Source organism: Cydia splendana, chromosome 6, assembly GCF_910591565.1.
Source record: "Cydia splendana chromosome 6, ilCydSple1.2, whole genome shotgun sequence".
Taxonomy (NCBI): domain Eukaryota; kingdom Metazoa; phylum Arthropoda; class Insecta; order Lepidoptera; family Tortricidae; genus Cydia; species Cydia splendana.
This window is the reverse complement of record NC_085965.1, coordinates 3739696-3758233: the sequence shown is the minus strand read 5'-3', so window position 1 is coordinate 3758233 and position 18538 is coordinate 3739696. Positions and strand designations below refer to the sequence as shown.

General features: G+C 40.7%; 1 protein-coding gene across 1 annotated transcript; it reads right to left on the bottom strand.

Annotated features, from left to right (window-relative positions):
* Positions 1 to 786: 786 nt before the first annotated feature.
* On the bottom strand, positions 787 to 17148 carry LOC134791270 (zinc finger protein hangover). The gene is made up of 8 exons (XM_063762255.1): positions 16940 to 17148; positions 16586 to 16797; positions 13981 to 14082; positions 13506 to 13898; positions 6453 to 6663; positions 4658 to 5105; positions 1931 to 2065; positions 787 to 947 (listed from the first exon to the last, which is right to left on the bottom strand). The coding sequence occupies exons 2-8, from the start codon at positions 16788 to 16790 to the stop codon at positions 810 to 812; spliced, it is 1632 nt and encodes a 543-aa protein (XP_063618325.1). The 5' UTR covers positions 16791 to 16797; positions 16940 to 17148; the 3' UTR covers positions 787 to 809.
* Positions 17149 to 18538: the final 1390 nt, after the last annotated feature.

Below are 18538 nucleotides of genomic sequence, written 5' to 3'. Positions count from 1 at the left end.
TATTACATTACGGCTAGCCGTGTTGAAGAACGTATGGCGCCGAATACATTCCGGCGGATTCTCATTCAGCCGCATTCAATCCGGCTAATCGTTAAACCGCCGCATTTCAAAACGCCCCTGTTTTTGAAAACGGCTAGCCGTAATGTAATACGGCGGATTATACGATCCGACTGCGACACATATACCGGGTGTGGCCTGTAACACGAGCAAATAATTAAAACATAGATTGTACTCCTCAAACGGTGACACTTTTGTTCTGCAATTTTTAAAAATTATGAAGTATTTAGAGTCCCTATTTTTCATACAAAATAAATATTATCTTCAATGGACGCCATCGCCGCGCCATATCATTGTGATTGACGTTTTGCTTGTCACGCCTTAAACATAACAAAATTAGCAATACATTGCGTCTTAGAATAAACTTTAAAGTGTATTAAAAATCAAACCACAAGTTATTTTTAAAAGTCGCTGAACATATGTTGGTCAGTATGAGGAGTACATCCTACAGTTTAATTTTTTGCTCATATTACAGGCCACACCCGGTATATGATTAATCGGTCTTTGGCGTTGAACCTACGGTGCGGATATATCGGTCATTGGCGTCCAAAAGCTTAAGTACCCGCTCAGAAATACGTAATTGTCAGTGTCAGGTGCCATTGTCAAGTTAATGAAAAAGACGCCAGAACCTCCAGTGTCAAATCAGGATTCCAACTGGCGTCTTTATTTTTCGCGGCAAAGACACTCGTTTGCGAGTCCCAATTTCCTAAGTATATGCCATCTTGTGCCTTATGCTTAAGTGTTAAGGTTGCTTATTGCTTGGTCACGCTTTGGTGAACGAACATGGGTTTGGAAGCTGACATGAGTTTTTCAGACACGACGTGCGCGATCCTCGCGCTGCGGCGCCATACTAGTTCTCGTGTGCGTTCGTTGTTGCTGTCCACACGGACCTGTAGCAAGGGATAATTAGTCGTATTGCTATTGAAATAAAGTTTATATTCAATCGTCATAATTGAGTAGGTATCCTAACACTTGTTTTGAACTGCAAATATCCATATTAACCAGGCGATCAGAGGATCGCCACGCCTGTTATATACAACGCGCCATTACCTTATCGGTGTGTGCGAATGTTTTACACTGTACCTAATCTAGATCAAGCGCGTCAGTTGACGTTTACCATGACGCGCCGTGCATGATAGTCGTGGCGTTCAAAGGGTTAAGTCTACTTTAAGGCGTATCCAGACTAATCAATTTTTCGCTAATCTGATTAAACTGCCCGATCGAATCGAAACCGTAAAACCAAGGCACTGTGAAACTACAAATTAAAAAAACAAAGGAGACAAAGAAAACAATAGATACAAAAATTACATACAAATTAAACATTGGATTTGGGCGACGACCGATATTACCGATAAAATGAGGTGCGGACGCAAGAATAAAAATTTTGAGGCCAGTATTTTCGTTCTGGGGCATTTTTTCAATTTAGAGGGCTTTAATATCACCATAAATCTAAAATTGAAGATTGACGCCAATTTCATTTTTGGTCAAATTGACCGATTTGATCAGTCCCGTCTGGATACCGCTTCAAGAACTTCAACCACGAGCACAGAATAATTAATAGTACTACCGTACAGAAAGGAAACTTCCTACTAAAACGAAGTTTGACAGCGGTTCAGGGTCGAATCTTGCTGTCCCTTTCTAATATATGGCACTATCCCTTTCGGCTATTTAGGGTTGTCATAAATCAAGTGATTATCTTATCTGTGGTCGTGCACGCAAAAGGAAGTCAAGTGGTGCCAACCCTAATAATTGCTCGGAGCAATGCTGAGCCGAGCGGAGCCGAGTTTGACCGAAGTCAGGAGTTTCGCACCCCTGCCACGAGGGAGCCAATAAAGACCTTATTTCTAAAACACTAAGATAATTTTTCACTCACCTGTTTAGGCTGCAGAACTTTGATAGAGTGTAAGGTGGCGACACCATCATTGTTAACCCTGAGGCTAATCTTGCCGGTCATCTCGGCGGTGGTGGCGGTAGCAGACTTTAACTCCTTCTTAGCCCCACGTCCGACCTAGAACCAAATAAAGTCAAAGTTTAGATAAAAAAACCGGTCAAGTGCGAGTCGAACTCGCGTCCCAAGGGTTCCGTACTGCACTCATTTTCGAACGAGCGAGCAAAGCGAAGTTCTTATATTCAACTCACTTACAACACACGGCTGGCTAGGGGCATGGCCAGGCATTTCCATGTTTTTTAACTGAGCTGTCAGAGGATAGTTACGCAATAACTTTAGTAAATTTGCTAACAAAAACCAAAATTTTGTTCAAGTATTAAGTTAAGCATAGTGCCTATATTCTTTTTGCGTTGGTTAAGCGTATCTCTGTTATTTCAAGATAACAGATATACGTCTGACACGGCAGTTCGGCCTTCTCATTTAGCTACTTAAACCAATTATTTGTTCTATGTTTGAGCACACCTCCTACAGCTCATCCTTCGACCTTGCCTGGAGGCGCACCTCTCTCGGATGCTTCAGGCCTTTGGCCCCACGCAGAGCTTGGCCTTTGACCTTCGCACTAATTGTCCACACCACGTTTCACGTAAACAATTGCGGTCATGGCCCTGATACATCCTACCCACAATTTTTCGCTTCGGGCCTTCGGCCATACGCGTAGCTCGGCCTTCGGCCTTCGCAATAGCTGTCCACACCACGTTTCACGTAAACCATTACGGCCGTGTCCCTAAAACATACAAACCGCGTTTTTTTTCTAAGTCCGACTGACGCTTAACTGTAGATTTCTAATAGGTTTTCCTGTCATCTAGAGGTGAAGAACTATTTTATGTATTTTTTCCAAAATTTTAGACCTAGTAGTATCGGAGTTAAGGGGGGGGGGGGGGGGAATGGTCATTTTTTGCCTATTTTTAACCGACTTCCAAATCTCAAAGAAGGAGGTTATCAATTAGGTTGTATGTTTTTTTTTATTTTTTTTTTATGTTTGTTACTCCATATCTCCGTCATTACTGGACCGATTTTGAAAATTATTTTTTTGATTGTATGTATATGCATACAGATTGGTCCCGTTTTTGTCAAAACCCAGTTCTGATGATGGGATCCATGAGGAATCGAGGGAACTCCTCAAATCTTAAAGGCATAAGTATAGATTTTTTTGTATTTTCATCATAAAATCAAGCATTTACATGAAAAACTGTCGCATTTGATGAAGTGGAACTGCTGATGATGACCAGAACAGAACTCTTCAACGACGCATAGTACCTACACGTTTGGTGATTTCGAATTTCGATTTTGACTTGGACTGCGACCCGGACTCGGACCCAGAACCGGACTCATACCCGGATCCGTTTCGGACCCGGACCCGGACGTGGACTCGGACCCGGATTCGGACTCGGACCCGGACTCGGACTCGGACCCGGACTCGGACTCGGACCCGGACTCGGACCCGGACTCGGAACCGGACTCGGACCCGGACTCGGAACCGAACTTGGAACGGGACTCGGACCCGGACTCGGACACGGACTCGGACCCGGACTTGGACCCGGACTCGGACTCGGACCCGGAAAACCACTATGATACCTTAACTAAATAAACCACTATGATTGCCTACCATAAAATGTAGGTATACCTAGTTAAAGTATGATGATGGCAATCTTACTAGCCCCTCCCGCTCAAACCTCCGTACACCGCACCGCATGCGCCGTTAAGTGGGTTAGGTTAGGTTTGAACTGCGATCCTCACAGAACCGAACAAGGGTTAGGTTAGGTTAGAACTGCGATCCTCACAAAACCGAACTGCTATCAGAGGAGTAGATTGGGTTAGGCTAAAACTACGACCCTTACAGAAGCGAAATGCTAGTAGAAAAGTGGGTGGTTTTACCTCCATTTCTACATAGTGCACCATCTACAATAATCTTTCACCGGCCCCCATAGAAGTCGGTTTTTTTTCTTAAAAATTATCTTAAATAACTTCTAAACTATTTAATATAATATTACAAAAAAATATATATTTAAGATCCTTAAAATAAGCCCTTTCATTTAATATGTGACACGATATGGTTAGCGAAACTTTGTTTTTTAATTCTCTAATTTCCCCCCCCAAAAGTGCCCCCTATATTCAAAATTCTTTTATTTTCATTACATGTTCGTCTTTGGGTCACAGACTTGCATATGTGTACCAAATTTCAACTTAATTGGTCCAGTAGTTTTGGAGCAAATAGGCTGTGACAGACGGACAGACGGACGGACAGACAAACGCACGAGTGATCCTATAAGGGTCCCGTTTTTTTCCTTTTGAGGTACGGAACCCTAAAAATTAAAAGTAATTAAGGTAGATGTCGCTAGGCGCCTCCCTAAGGCTTCTTAAGCCAGTTGAGGGTAAATAAATAAAAACATTATACATGATCAAATAATGTAGGTTAAAGTCAGGTCGTTCAGTGACAGATCCAGGTGGTTTTGTATTTGGTTGGTTAACCAATAAATGTTATAACTACCCGAAAATGTACAAATTATTTGATTACTTTTATTTAAGTACCTAAAGATACAGAGTTATAGTGTGGTAGCGCCACAATAACCGTCAAATTCCTATGAAACTGTGGCTTAAAATAAAAATAAAGAACGGGATAAACCCCAACAATATATGTAATGTGAACAATACCTCTTTTTCCACTCTCAAGATCAAAGGTCCAACAGCAAAGTTACTCTTCACAGTGGTGTGATCCGACATAATGCTGACAGCAACATCGCCCATCCTCCTTAACGAGGACAGCCCATACAACGTCCCCTTCGCTCTCGGTTTGCTTTTACTAACTGTCGTCTTCGTCTTGGTCTTATTTGGGGCTGGTTTCTTGTTGGATGTTTTAGGAGGCTTAGTTTTAGGCTTCGTAGTTTTTGAAGGCTTCGGTTTTGGAGTAGTCGGTTTAGCTTTCCCGCTTTCAGATTTCAACGCCCTGCCTTCTGCTTGAAGCTGATCTACAGGCCCTTCATTATTGGGTTCTTTGATCTTGTTAATTATCTCATTAACTACGTCTTCTGGGGCGATTTTGTCAGTCGTCGTTTCTGGGTTGCCGGCGCGAGCGCTGTTCTTTTTTTTGTTAGACGTTTTCCTGGAAACGAAACAAGTGTTAATCTTGATTGAAACAAGTGAAAGTTGTTCGATTTCGAAGGCTACGAGTATAAGCGTTTCTTTTCTATGGGCGTATTATCTCACGATCATTCATTGCCTTTTGGTCTATTAGAACAAATTGACTTAAATATATCGTTTATCGCTTGTTAGGCAATCTTGTTGTTACAATAACGATAGCTCGTTTTTATAAAGAGGGTCATTTTACTGTTTAACAGATACCTATCAACATTGAAGAAACCGCGTGATTCCTTATTGATGTTGCGTTATCAATGTGATGTCTTGGGTGCGTAGCCAAGATGCCAATATTTTACGCTCCGTAACGAAACGCTCTGTCGCACTTATATGTAAGAGTGATATATTAGAGAGACGACTACGCTACGCTACGCACCTTGGTCTCAGATTGCCAGCGTTCCGACACCGCTCACATCGTCTCATTGTATGGAAAGATATTATTTTTAATAACGGTGAACGCAGCTTACGGCTTGAACTGGATGCCAGGGACAATAAAAATAAAAACTTGAAAAAATGCGAAAAGATTTCGAGATTATTCTACCGATTTAGTTTTAATGAGAACTGTTCAACATTATTAACAGGTTTTATATTTACTTTCACCTGACCCGGTGTCTGTCTGTCTGTCTGTAAACGAATTTCACAAGTATGAATCCAATTCCCAGTTTCCATTTGAGCTTGTTGAACTTTAGAACTTTTCAAATTAGTTGTTTAAGATGCGTAGTTATAGTAATTTAATTTAATTTGCGATGGGATATATCAAAGCATGTTTTACAAATACAAAAGTAAATCAATAGTTTAACTTGCTCAACATTGCCTATCATGGCATAAATTGCCCTTAGGTAACCCTTTTCCAGGCCGGACCCAAGGTTTTCCCAAAACATTCAAACATATTCAAATTAATCCAGCTTTGATAATTCATTTGAAGACAAGTCGCATTGCCCGAAAGTGCAATCTAATTTGAACCTTATATCGGAATCCTAAAATTGAAATTCTATTGGCGCTTATGTTGTCGATAAATCGTAAACTCGCATTTATGCCTGGAAAAGGGTTAAATAAACAATCGTTCTCATTCTTAAAGTTAAATGCATACAGCTGTGTGGTAGATTCATTAATGTCATTATTAACTAATTGTCAATCCAGGCAATATTTGGCATGATAAGCTATGGTGCAAGTGCGCAAGCTAAGGCGAGGCGCGCACGAGCAACTTATGTCTCCGCAACTTTTTTTTGTGTCACTACCCTTAGACTTGATGTGAGAGATGAAATAGTTGCGGAGACAAAGGTTGCTCGTGCGCGCTAAGCCTTAAGTATCTTACTTCTTCTTGGTCTTGTTCTTATTTTTCTTCGGCTTGTTTGTTTTCTTGCTTGCATCAATGGGCTGAAGCTTCACGCTGACAGGGTCGTAGGAGCGTCGCAGTATGTCATTCATCTTTTCCAGAATATTGTCAATGAAGCGGTTGTACTTCACTATGTATATCGCTGGCACTGTCTCCTTTGGCGTTTTCTCTGGCTCGCCTTCTAGTGCACCTGTGAATGGTTTGTTATGTTCAAGTTTTGCGCTTACTAAGTAAGTAAGAAATCTTAATTTAATACGTGTGCTTTCATTGTGAGTAAATACCTATGTAGTTATACTTTGTACTTTCCATATCCTCCAAATATACAATCCCATTATGCACAATAAAGTGTTCTATTATACCACACGAAATAAAAATGACATATTATCGCTAGTGATCGGTAACAATTATTTAATTTCATGGCAGCGTGGTCGAGTTAAAGTAAAGGAAAGTAACAAATTCGAAGGTGAAATTAAACTTAATTAATCATTTCAGCTGAATTTTACTTTACAGATTCCTTTAACTCAACAACGCTGCCATGAAATTAAACCATTGCCAGCAATCACTACTTATCGCTTTACAAATAAAATTGAATTGAGTAGATATTTCTGCGTTTGGTTGAGCAAGATGTTATTTGACGTTGACAGAAAAGAACCAGTGAAATATTTTGTTGTTGATAATAAAATTCTAAACAGGGATGTTGCGGATGCAGATTTTTTGACATCCGCGGATGCGGATGCGGTTATTTAAAGCCTCACATCCGCGGATGCGGATGCGGATGTCAAGATTTGGTACTTAAAAAATGACAAATATTACATTTCTAGTATTTTTTATTAAAAAAAAAAAACGAAACGTTTAGAATTTGAGCAAGAATATAGGTGCGTTTTATTTAATAAACAGTAACTTGGTCGACTTTTCGTAATCTAGACGATTTCGTTATATATAATGACGAAATTACCTGGCCCTACTAGACGTGTGCGCCGATTAAGAAATGATCGGCGGCGGCGTTTGCCAAAAAATCGGCGGCGGCGGCGTATTTTCGGCGTGAAATCGGCGTGACCTTGACTTTCAGCTTTCTTTAGAAAAAATCATTAATTTGTTGTTTTTCTTGAAAATTTCATCAATGCAGGTTGCTGGTCAGTGAACTACATATAGTTTGAATATGCTGCGAGTAAAATAGGGTTTGTAAATGAATATAGGATAGGTATAATAACTTGATTTCCCTAACACTGGCTTGCATTGTAATACGTTAGATTGAATTGTTAGTTTTATTTTATAAAATTGTTGATGTTATTATTTTTCCTTGTATGTAAATTCAATGATGACGTGTAAAAGTGCCCTTGTGGCCTATTTGCTGAATAAATGTTGATGTTTGATGTTTGATGATGTTTGATGCATTAATAAGTTACCTGGTCCTAATGACCTTCGATCCGATCAGTAACTCTCCGTTTTCTCAAGCTTTCCATGGCTTATCCTATTAAAAATGACATACTTTAACAAAACAGAACTCCACATATCCTTGAAATTTGCTAGACATAGTGGATTGCTATGGCTTCTTTTTAATGGTTTTGTTGTCGTACAAGCACCAGATTCACTGAGCCGTATCTTTTTTCTCGTCTCCTCATTGCTGAGGATCGTTACATGTAATTTGTGTCCATTTCATGCGGTCATAAGCCGTATGGACTGCACGGTGCAGACTGCCGCACTCTTCATAGCGTTCGACCATCTTACACATGCTCCAACTCGAGCTCTTCTCTGTCGTATCGCTCTTGACAGAGCCGTCGTGGTCACTCGAGCACGTTTGCCAAAATTCATTCGGCTTTAAATTCATGTGTTTCTCCACATCATATATTCTTCGGACATATCATCCAATATGTCCTAAGAATCTAAAGGTGGGATCAGACGGTTCACTCGAATGAATGTTCACTTGAGTGAATGATTCATTTTTCTTTCATTGCATGTTCACACAGTGCTGGTGCTAAGATTATTCACTTTTCATTTTCTTTCACTATAGCGTCGAATGAAGTTGTGCGTCTTGGATTCATTTTTATTTGTGATCATTTAGTAAAGATGTTAACAAGCAAAAAGCAAAGAAAACGTCGACGGTGGTGGGTGCGAGCTTCGAATACATTGGGGAAACTAGGTAATCATTGAAGATCCTGAATTGTATCGCAATCATTTGCGGATGAATTTAAGTAATTTTGAAGATCTTCTAATACCTTGCTACTGGCGATTGTTTTGGAACTCTGAAATATTTTTACTAAGTACCTACAAATACCATATCCTGCTTTTTCCAAGAAGTCTAGGTACTACCTACTACCCACAGGATTCGAGAAAACAATCACTCTGTGTTCACACTGTTCATTTTTTGTTCATTCGGAGTGCGAGTGAAAGATGCCGAATGAAAATATCCAACACTGTTGGATCATTTCACTAATGAATTCATTTTTCACTTTTGGTTCAGTTTGTGTTCACACGTGTCACTTTGAGTGAAAGATGAATAATGAAACACGAAAATGAACACAAAATGAACCGTCTGATTTCACCTTAAGGGCTCACCCATGGCATGTTGGGTTAGATAGAGCTGAGTGGCGATATAGAGCTCTCTGAGAATGGAGGGGTTTGTTCTCCCAGCTGTCCAAGGTATAAGAAGCAGTTTTCATTCGTTCGTTAACAGTAGACGGTGAATACTTAGGATTACTCATTTCCTTTAATTGGTGTGTCAAATAGTTTCTGCAACTGGCTATTCAGTTTCATTTAATTAATAATTGATGTATATTTGACAACTGTAACATAAATAATACAAAAAATCCATATTGTAATCGAAAAACCAACTTGGAGTAGCTAATTAACAACACTCAAGGTCACGCCGATTTCACGCCGATCATTTATCGGCGGCGGCGGCGTGGTCAAAAAGCCCGGCGGCGGCGGCGCGCCGGCGCGGCGCACACGTCTAGGCCCTACGCCGCCGCTAAGACGTTCCTGTTACCGACTTGGTCGACATCCGCATTCGCATGAGCTCCGCATCGATTATATGCGGATGCGGATGCAGGTGCGGATGTTGAAAATAATGCGGATGTTCTGCGGATGCGGATGCGCATATTCGCAACATCCCTGATTCTAAACGTTAGGTTAACGTTGTGGTCGTGGTATCTGAGATTCGACTTGCCGTCTACGTGTTTAGACGTCTTTGGCAAGTAGTTAATGTTCTACTTTGTTCCTTTTGGAATAAACTTAGTAAGTAGGTATACCTACCTAAAGACTCTCTCCCAAACATAATGACCATCTTGGTCGTTTTGTTTAATCTACTTCATTACCTCATCGTTTTTGGTTACTTACATAAAATGCTGTATACTTATAGGTACCTAATAACGGTTCCTTCATATAAAAAGTAGTGTTGATGCTGATCTGTATTATGGAATGTAAATAGGTTCAAACACATTAGATACCCAAGAATTGTTTGAAAACTGTCTTTGCAGAGCAACTAACTTAATAAGCAGACCGCCTTACCTAAATTGTCCTTAGTTTATTGTTCCTTTGGATTTGTCCATAAAACTGCCGTCTTTTCAGTATTACTAAGAAGAAGATTTGTTAAGATTTTATAATCAAGAATGTGTTATGGTTACAATAATATAAATAGTACAATAATAGTAATAGTGTAAATATTGAAAGTTGAAATTTATTTGTTCAAATGTTAAAAATCTAACTACATATTTAGAAACGCTATCGACCATTATCAACAAACAAGTGCATGCTACCAAGTAATCGCTTCTAGTTATACACATGATAGGTTTCTAATTGACGATTCGTGTTAGGTGTTGTTCGACTGTAGTATTGTGAACATTCAAGCGATTTATTTATTGTTAATTGATTTAATCGTAACGAATAGTTCGATACTTCAAATCGTTGACCTTCCTGTCACGCCAATTTTAAATTTTAAATAATTAATATCTAATAACTGGATATATGACTATGCATAATTACCTATTTTGTGTATTGTGCTCATTTTAAGCCATCTAACGGTATCTATCGCACACTATTATAAAATTATGTACGGTATGTAATTTACCTACGTTATTTGTGTTTGATTTGCAAATGAGCGCAAAGTCAAAGGGAAACTTTGCCAAACAATTTCTCTTTCAACGGACGAGACATTCCTTTTTATTTAAATATAAACTCGTCAGTTTTTCATTGCATCACGCGAGTGTACATATAATTAATTATTGGCCCGCATAATTCATAGAATACACCTAATTCTGAGCACGTATGAAGACACGCGAACGGCTAACTGTATCGTTCCCGGAGTCGCGCTTGAATTCTAATGGCGACTCACAATTAATACACGCAGTCAACGGTGGATTTTCTATTTTCCACACGTAAAAGAAACTGCGTGCCGAGACGTGCTAAAGAAATCTGAAGTACGGCATAGTTACAAACCGGCGGCCATATGTAGGTTTCTGCTACGCTGGCTTTATACTTGTCGATATTGACCATGATAATGACTTTATAATTTACGTTATGCAACGTTTCACTCTAGTTTAACTACTCATTTTATTAATACTACAGTGGAAACTGGATAAGTGGAACCTGGGTTAGTGGAAAACCTCTTTAAGTGGACCCAAGTTCTCGGTTCCAGTCCCTTGGCAACGAATTACCTCTATAAGTGGAATTTTGGGACCTCTATAAGCGGAATTCATTTTTTCGAAAATTTCTTATTTTTACCTCTGTAACTGGAAGCAGCCGTCTCCGAAACCTCTATGAGTGGAATAGCTCGGCGTTATAAAATTTGTCATTTTAATAAACCGTCACAAGGAGGGTAGTTTGTTTCGTTAACATTATGGTTCGTGTTTTAACTACGTATTTTGTATGAGATCACAAATCGTTCAGTTTGGTTCTTTTAGCCGTGGTGCGGTGCCGTGCTGTTAGATAAGCAATGCCTAAGCGCAAAATCAAGTTTTTATATCTCTTCGGGATAAATTAAAAATTATAACAGACTGAAAAAGCAATAGAAACACTGCAGAGTTTTTTTTAATCGCAGCCAAACGTTAAAACGTAGACAAAAATGTGTTCGACAGTATTCTCGATATTGAAAGAAATGTGGTAAAATGTGACTCAGGTCAACAAACCAAAATAACGGTTTTTTTTTTCATTAAAGTACAATCGGTACATTGATTTATTTAACCATACTGGTTTCTCTTGCATAAATAAATATTAGGAGTGATTTTGTTTAATTGATTTTGTTTTTGAAAATTGTAAACGTGTACTGTGGATTATTTACAGTATTGCATTTTTTAAAGTCAGGATTACATACCGATTTTTTGTTAATACATTCATATTTAAGAAAAGATGATTATTTATTTCTTCATCTTTTATTTGACCATACTGTACGTGACCTCTATAAGCGACATTACTAGCATTCACAACCTCTGTTAGCGAGAGCCTCTGTAAGTGAGAAAACGTTTTATTTGAACCTGGTTAAGTGGAAAACTGGATAAATGGAAAACCTGGATAAGCGGAACTAAACAGCCGGTCCCTTGCGATTCCACTTATCCAGTTTCCACTGTATTTATAAATTTCATTGGAAACGAAGTTTTACCGTAAAAAGCAAAGCTACCCAACAGGTACGGTATGTAGGTTACCACTACCGGTAACAAACAAGTTCCATTCGGGTCGAATATGACTCCTCGACTCTCCCAGCATTTCACGGCGGCAAACATTTAAAATTTCTCTTCTCGCATCTCATTATCTCGTTTTCACTAAGCCGGACACTCACGCAAATTTCGCGGTGCGCGTCATTCAGTGAGAGTAAACATCTAGTGCGATTTACTTTCTATCAGTATTGAAATATTGAGATTCGTCAAGGTCGCTCCTGAGTGCGGGCAGCAAGGTCAAAGAAAGTGTCAAGGTTGTAGAAGAAATCGGGCGGGTTCATCGCTCGGGCCAGATTGGGAAAGTGCGCCCGTCCTCTTAACACACATCCACGTCCAAGTTCCTTCTGCCCGAGCGCTGCTGAGCGATTAATAAACCTGTTCACCCGTCTCAAAACTTGTCCCTAGTCTCACTTGATCCCTAGATTCGTGGTAACTGTGCTCAGTCGGCCCTCACACTTATACTGGTCCACCTGTTTAAAGTGGTCAATATGCGTTGTGAAGGGCCTTGGCCGCGCCCGCGATCTCACGAGGGATTCCTACCTCTTTCTCTGCCCCTCATTTTCTACTTATCTTATTTTAATTAATAAAGGAATTGGGAGCGGGAAGAAATTGGTCTGTGCGTTAGATTATATAGATAAATCGGTCAAAAGGCTAGTTAATTACATCTACGCTTTAATATCTACATATACAATACTAATATTATCATCTACTTTGGAAGTAATACGGGATCAATATAGATAAATGCCTAAAAGAGTCATTACATACATTACGAGCATACGAAGTAATAGGTTAGGATGATAGGACCTACTTTATAATCATGACTAGTATACATTTTATACTCAAAATTAAATTAATATTACTAGATAATGTCACTCTATCAGCTGACAAAAATAATTTCAACTAGAATTCTGACCGATCATTCATTTCAATCATTTGCAATATGAAAAAGAACGCACAAATCATTTTGTAGGTTACAGAAAAAATTGCACACAACAAATTAGAACAACAGATTTATTTCCAATAAATTGCCACGAGACCAGTGTGACATGATCTAGACATTAATTTAACTCTCTCGGTTCCATACTTACACTTTCACACGTCAAACACACTCACTTAATAAATAAAATAAATTAAATAGAATAAATAAATAGTCAATAAATAGCTAAGCTAAAGGAGGGGACCGCGGAGGTCTCTCAGGTGGATGGGGCCGATGGGGCCGACGCCCGGGAATCGGCGCCTACTCACTATCTGAACTTTTTGTGTTCCGCAGTCGCTGCCGCGGCGGCCGTCGCTTTGGTTTTCTTTACTTTACCCAGGTAGTTCGCTTTTTTCCCTGACTTTTTCGCGTGTTTGACGAGACTAGCCTTCAGCTTTTTGGACTCACGTGCTTTGCTCACGTTTCTGCCGAGAGCGTCGGTGATGTCGTCATCGTCGTCGTCGTCGTCGTCCTCGTCGTCGTCGTCGTCGTCCTCGGGGTCGAGCGCGTCGGCGATGTCGTCCTCCTCGTCGTCGTCATCGGCATCGTCGGCCTCAGCGGCCTCCTCGGCGGGCTGGGCGGCTTCTACTTCGGCGGGCTCCTTCTGAGCGACCTCGGACTCTTCGGCGGCGGCGGCTTCGCTATCGCTCTCGGCCGCTTCTTCGGCGGCTTCGGCTACGGCGGCGGGCTCTTCAGCACTGGCAGCGGCGGCGGCGGCGGGCGCGGCGGCGACGGTGTCGGCGGGAGCCACGACCGGCTGCACCGCTGCTGGCGTGTCATCGTCATCCTCATCCTCGTCATCTGCAAATCATATCCCGAATGTAATACTGATACGTTTTAGAATACTAATCATTTTTTAAGTATGTATCTGTATTAAGCTCACCTCCTAAGATGTCATCGAAGAACCTCTCCAAGTAGTCCTCGTCATCATCATCATCGTCAGCCTCCTCCTCATCGTCGTCGTCATCGTCATCATCGTCGTCACCTAAAAATACATTTTTATTAAAATTCTGCACCATGGTATGGTAAAAAAATGTCTGTATCCTAATTATTTATATTTGTAGGTACGACAAATATTTTGATTTGTGCAAGGCGCCTAGTCTTTCAAACATTGTATATACTCGAAAATTTAGGACTAGGCCATGGCGTTAGCCGTGTAATCTTAAGACGCCGGTTCGACTCCGGCCTCGGCCACGGGAGGGCTTGGTTACTTTCTAATTATTTATCTTCCGTTTTGACTGCTGGTTAGTACTACTACAGTTTGATCCAGGCTAATGATGGTCTAGCAGCGTGTACCCCTTGTTTTCTCCTGCGGCTATTTAAAACCTACTCTTTCAAAGCGCAGTGACCAATTTAAACCTGCTCTTTGAAAGCCCAGTGACCAATTTAAACCTGCTGTTTGAAAGCCCAGTAACCAACCATCCAATTATCATATAACCAACCAGCTATAATCCAAAACCTCCCATCTTTGGTCCAAATTGAACTCGAATATCTTTTTTTAGGTGCGACGACTCTTTGAATGTCGTACTCAAACAAATCCAAAACTATCATTGGTACTTATGTATTTATTAAGTGGTGAACTTGTCGACCATAGTTGCACTGGACTATACATGGGTGGTTTTACGGTACAAATTTAAAGCATGTTTATCATAAATCATAAATTATCTGCGAAGTAGGCTGTAACGTTTTTGATTAGCATCACCAAACGCAAATGAACTGTTAAGCAAACAGTTAATCAAAGACGCCGTCGGACCGTGACGTCCTGCGAGACTTTCGTAGTTAGAAAGCAGGGGAGCATCAATTTCTCTGATTGAGTATCTGTTTGAATTAATTAAGCATTGAGCGCGCTGTCACGGCCGGCTCACATTCCTCGGCCTGGTTCTCAGGTATTTTTATCGAAAAAACGTAACACTTTCGACGTTATGATAGATTTCGTTAAGTATATTCTTAATTACTTCGATTTAAAAAGAAAGTCTTTATACATTTACTTTATTGTTACATGAATATACAATTGAACTATAATGTACCTATATGTTTCTTGAACACGATTAATTCTGAGATTGTTATCTATTGATTTATTAATATATTGAACTTTCTTAAACAAGATTAATTGAGATTGTTAGATAAAATCTAAACATATTTTATTTATGACAGCATCTATATTGTAAGGTACACCTGATCTGCTTCGTAACTATTCAATCATTGATAATTACTTCCCATTGTAATTACGCAGGTGTTCATTAAAATGCAGTAAATTAACTTCATAACTACAGTAAATTGGTCACCGGTGCATTCAGTAAGACGTAAATCTCACACTTCGTTCAACCGTTATGGTGCCTACTCATTTGAACGGTAAACCTAGCCAACAGGTCAGCATGCGAGTACCCGTACTGGCTAAACAAGTGCGAAACTGTTTGTACTATTTAAATACCGTACTACTGCAGCTATGTGACGTTTTCAACCAAAAGGTACCACATTGTCGGTTGTCGATAAAGTTGATTTCTAATTAAGCCTATACTGATTGTGTTGTCCATCGACACCCTTTTGAAGGGGTGCGAGTGGCCTCTTCCGCCTTCCGGCTGCGGAGGCTGTATCTGGTCGCGCCCCACCTTGTGGGGCGGTCGATCGCACGTCTTTTTGGGGACGGCTGTGTATCCAGTGTGAGCCAGCTTTTTCGCCGCCGGCCGTTATCCAACCCCGCGACCCCTAGCCTGGTGATACCGTTTGAGCGGGGAAAGCCTATAGGTATGGAAATACCGCCTCATTGACAACCAACCATAAGTACCCTTATGGTTGAAAATGGCACCTATAGGTATGGAAATACCGCCTCATTGACAACCAACCATAAGTACCCTTATGGTTGAAAATGGCACCTATAGGTATTCCAAAATCTCTCAACTATGGACCATAATTAACGAATATCTTCAATCAGGTGTGACTATTACTTAATGTTATTTACAATTCTATAGCAAAATATGATTATGAATGCAAGAAGAACTAAGACAAATCCAAATAGATCACTGATGTTTATAGTTAATTACGTAGTGCACTTGTAAGCCATTGTTGTAGTATTGGAATACAGTTGAATGGATTTACAGTAAAAAAAATGTGAAATGCGGTAGGTTTATAAATTTGGCTGTCACGATATTGGCACCTTTAGGTACCGCTATTCGAAAAGTCTTCGAAGAAATCGCACAAGACACACGTTACCAAATCAAAAGCCGGGTGGTTTAACAGCAACATAAGTGAAATATTTATTTGACTGCCCTTGAATTCCATCATCCGAAATGCCGGAATGGATGGTAGAGTTTCTATTAGATGGCAATTCGGTATGCGATAAACACCAGTGGGTTTAAGGTAGCGGTGTATCAGATTCCCCAATAAATGACCTAGACCTAGCCTTTTAGGCGTCAAGAGATGAGGCGAGCTCTAAAAAAAGGCTCACGGGGCTCGAGTATTTTGGATCACTATTTAAGTATGTGGCTCACCTGTCAGTGCATCATCCAGGTCTACGTCGTCATCATCATCGTCATCGTCGTCGTCGTCATCGTCATCAGCCGGCGCGGCAGGCGCAGCCGGCGCGGCAGCAGCCGCTTGTCTGCCGACTTCCTTCTCCTCCGATCGCGCGATGGGGCTCCCGCTGACCGACAAAACTAAGCAGCACAGCGCCGCTAACAACCACAACGACCTCATCTCGTATCTGAAACAAACACATCCCTTTAATAACAGCCTCTTGACCGCGATCGCGACAGTGCCCCACAGACACACACACAGACACTGTTGCCATCACGATATCACAACACTGTCACTGCACACGTGCACTGATCCTTGGAGCACTTCACCTTTTGTTGAACTAGTGATCACTGGTGAGTCCGTGGGGGCTCAGCGGAAGAGGTTCCGCTCGCGTCCTTCTGTGCCGGTGGTCGGGACGTTATGGCCGAGCCTGGCGAACGGAAACGGTATAGCGGCGGCGTCTTCACCGCGCACTCTTTTATAGAGTTACGTCACACACGCAGGGAAGGAAAGTAGTGATGGTAGCCGCGCCCGCACAGAGCAGCGCGCGCGCAGACGCGATACATTATTCCAAAACGGTTATACGCGCCAAACACGTATCCATATACAGTTTTTCATAAAACCGGTTAATGCTGTTACTAGATTAGCCTAGGAAGCTTTTATTAGTTTTTTAAGAATTTGAATATTTTAGTCTTAGCAGATGTAGACAAGAAGGTCTCTAGGCGAAATTATCTGTTCTTTGAATCGATGAGTACGGCTAGTTTGAGTCGATTAATTTATTCACCTTGTTTACCAACTTGCGTCTCGTCGGAGAAAAGTGCGAGGCCAATTCGGAATCTTTAAACATTTTGAACATTAGTATGGGCGGGCCAGTCCCGTACTTTCACTCAAAGTTATGTATGTTAATATGCTTCAAGTAATTGATAATGTGACGTAAACCTTAGACGGCTGATAATAGCATTTCTATCACAGATTTTACATAATGCAAGGCACACGCAATTGGCTAATTTAACATCAATAAGATAACAATGTCTAATAGGTAGGCCTAAGAAGCGCTGACTGGACGTCGTGACAGCGGACATGCAAGAGAACAATCTTACACCTGAGGATGCCGAAGACCGGGCAAAACGGAGAAGACTGAGCAGGAAAGCGGACCCTGGCGCTAGGCCGGGAAAACGCTAGGTTGAAGAAGAAGATAACAATGTCTAATAACGCTGGGTTATATTTAATAACAATATGCGCATTGTTCTTTGACCTAGAACTTGACAGTGATTCGATGCCGATCAGACCGAATAACCAAGTTAGTTTACATTTAATCAAGTATTATTTCCGCGTAAGTTATCAACTTTCTACTTTGGCAGCTACCGTCAGCCGTGAGTCGATTGTTTAGAAAGCTTCAAGTTTGTTAAAATTCGCAGAAAATTAGAAAATGGAATGCTAGAGTTGAAAGAGGTAATGTAGCATCCCGCTGTACCTATTTGACCCCGCTCAACGTTTCTACTGATAATGACTAGTGAGAACCAATTCAAAAGACCGAATGATAGAGTTTGTGCGGAAAGAGAGGAGTCGTGGAACTCGTGGAATGTAGTTATGGGGCCCAATACATTCCACGACTCTTCTTTTTCCGTACAGACTCTATAAACATTTGTCTTACTTGCATAAAGGGTTATTCAATAAGAGCACAGATCAGTGAATCAAAGCCAAGGAATACTTGCTTCTTAAAAAAAAAACAGGAAAGCAAAATATTTTTAACAATATAATTGATTTTCTACACAGCACAGAACTTGGCACCCATATAGATCTCAATTCTTTTGTCGGCGAGTCAACAACGACACATATTCTTAATATTGAACTTGGCTCTCATTTCACATTTATGTTTTTGTTGGGATTTTTATTTACTTGTTCCATCTGCATGTGCCAAGTTCATA

What these genes read in the sequence shown, in the direction of transcription:
- LOC134791270 (XM_063762255.1), bottom strand. Translation starts at nt 16,790, where the DNA reads ATGAGGTCGTTGTGGTTGTTAGCGGCGCTGTGCTGCTTAGTTTTGTCG. An exon ending in CCTGGATGATGCACTGACAG is followed by an intron (nt 14,083 to 16,585) that starts GTGAGCCACATA and finishes ATGTATTTTTAG; the next exon opens with GTGACGACGATGATGACGAT. An exon ending in AAGAACAAGACCAAGAAGAA is followed by an intron (nt 5,106 to 6,452) that starts GTAAGATACTTA and finishes TTTCGTTTCCAG; the next exon opens with GAAAACGTCTAACAAAAAAA.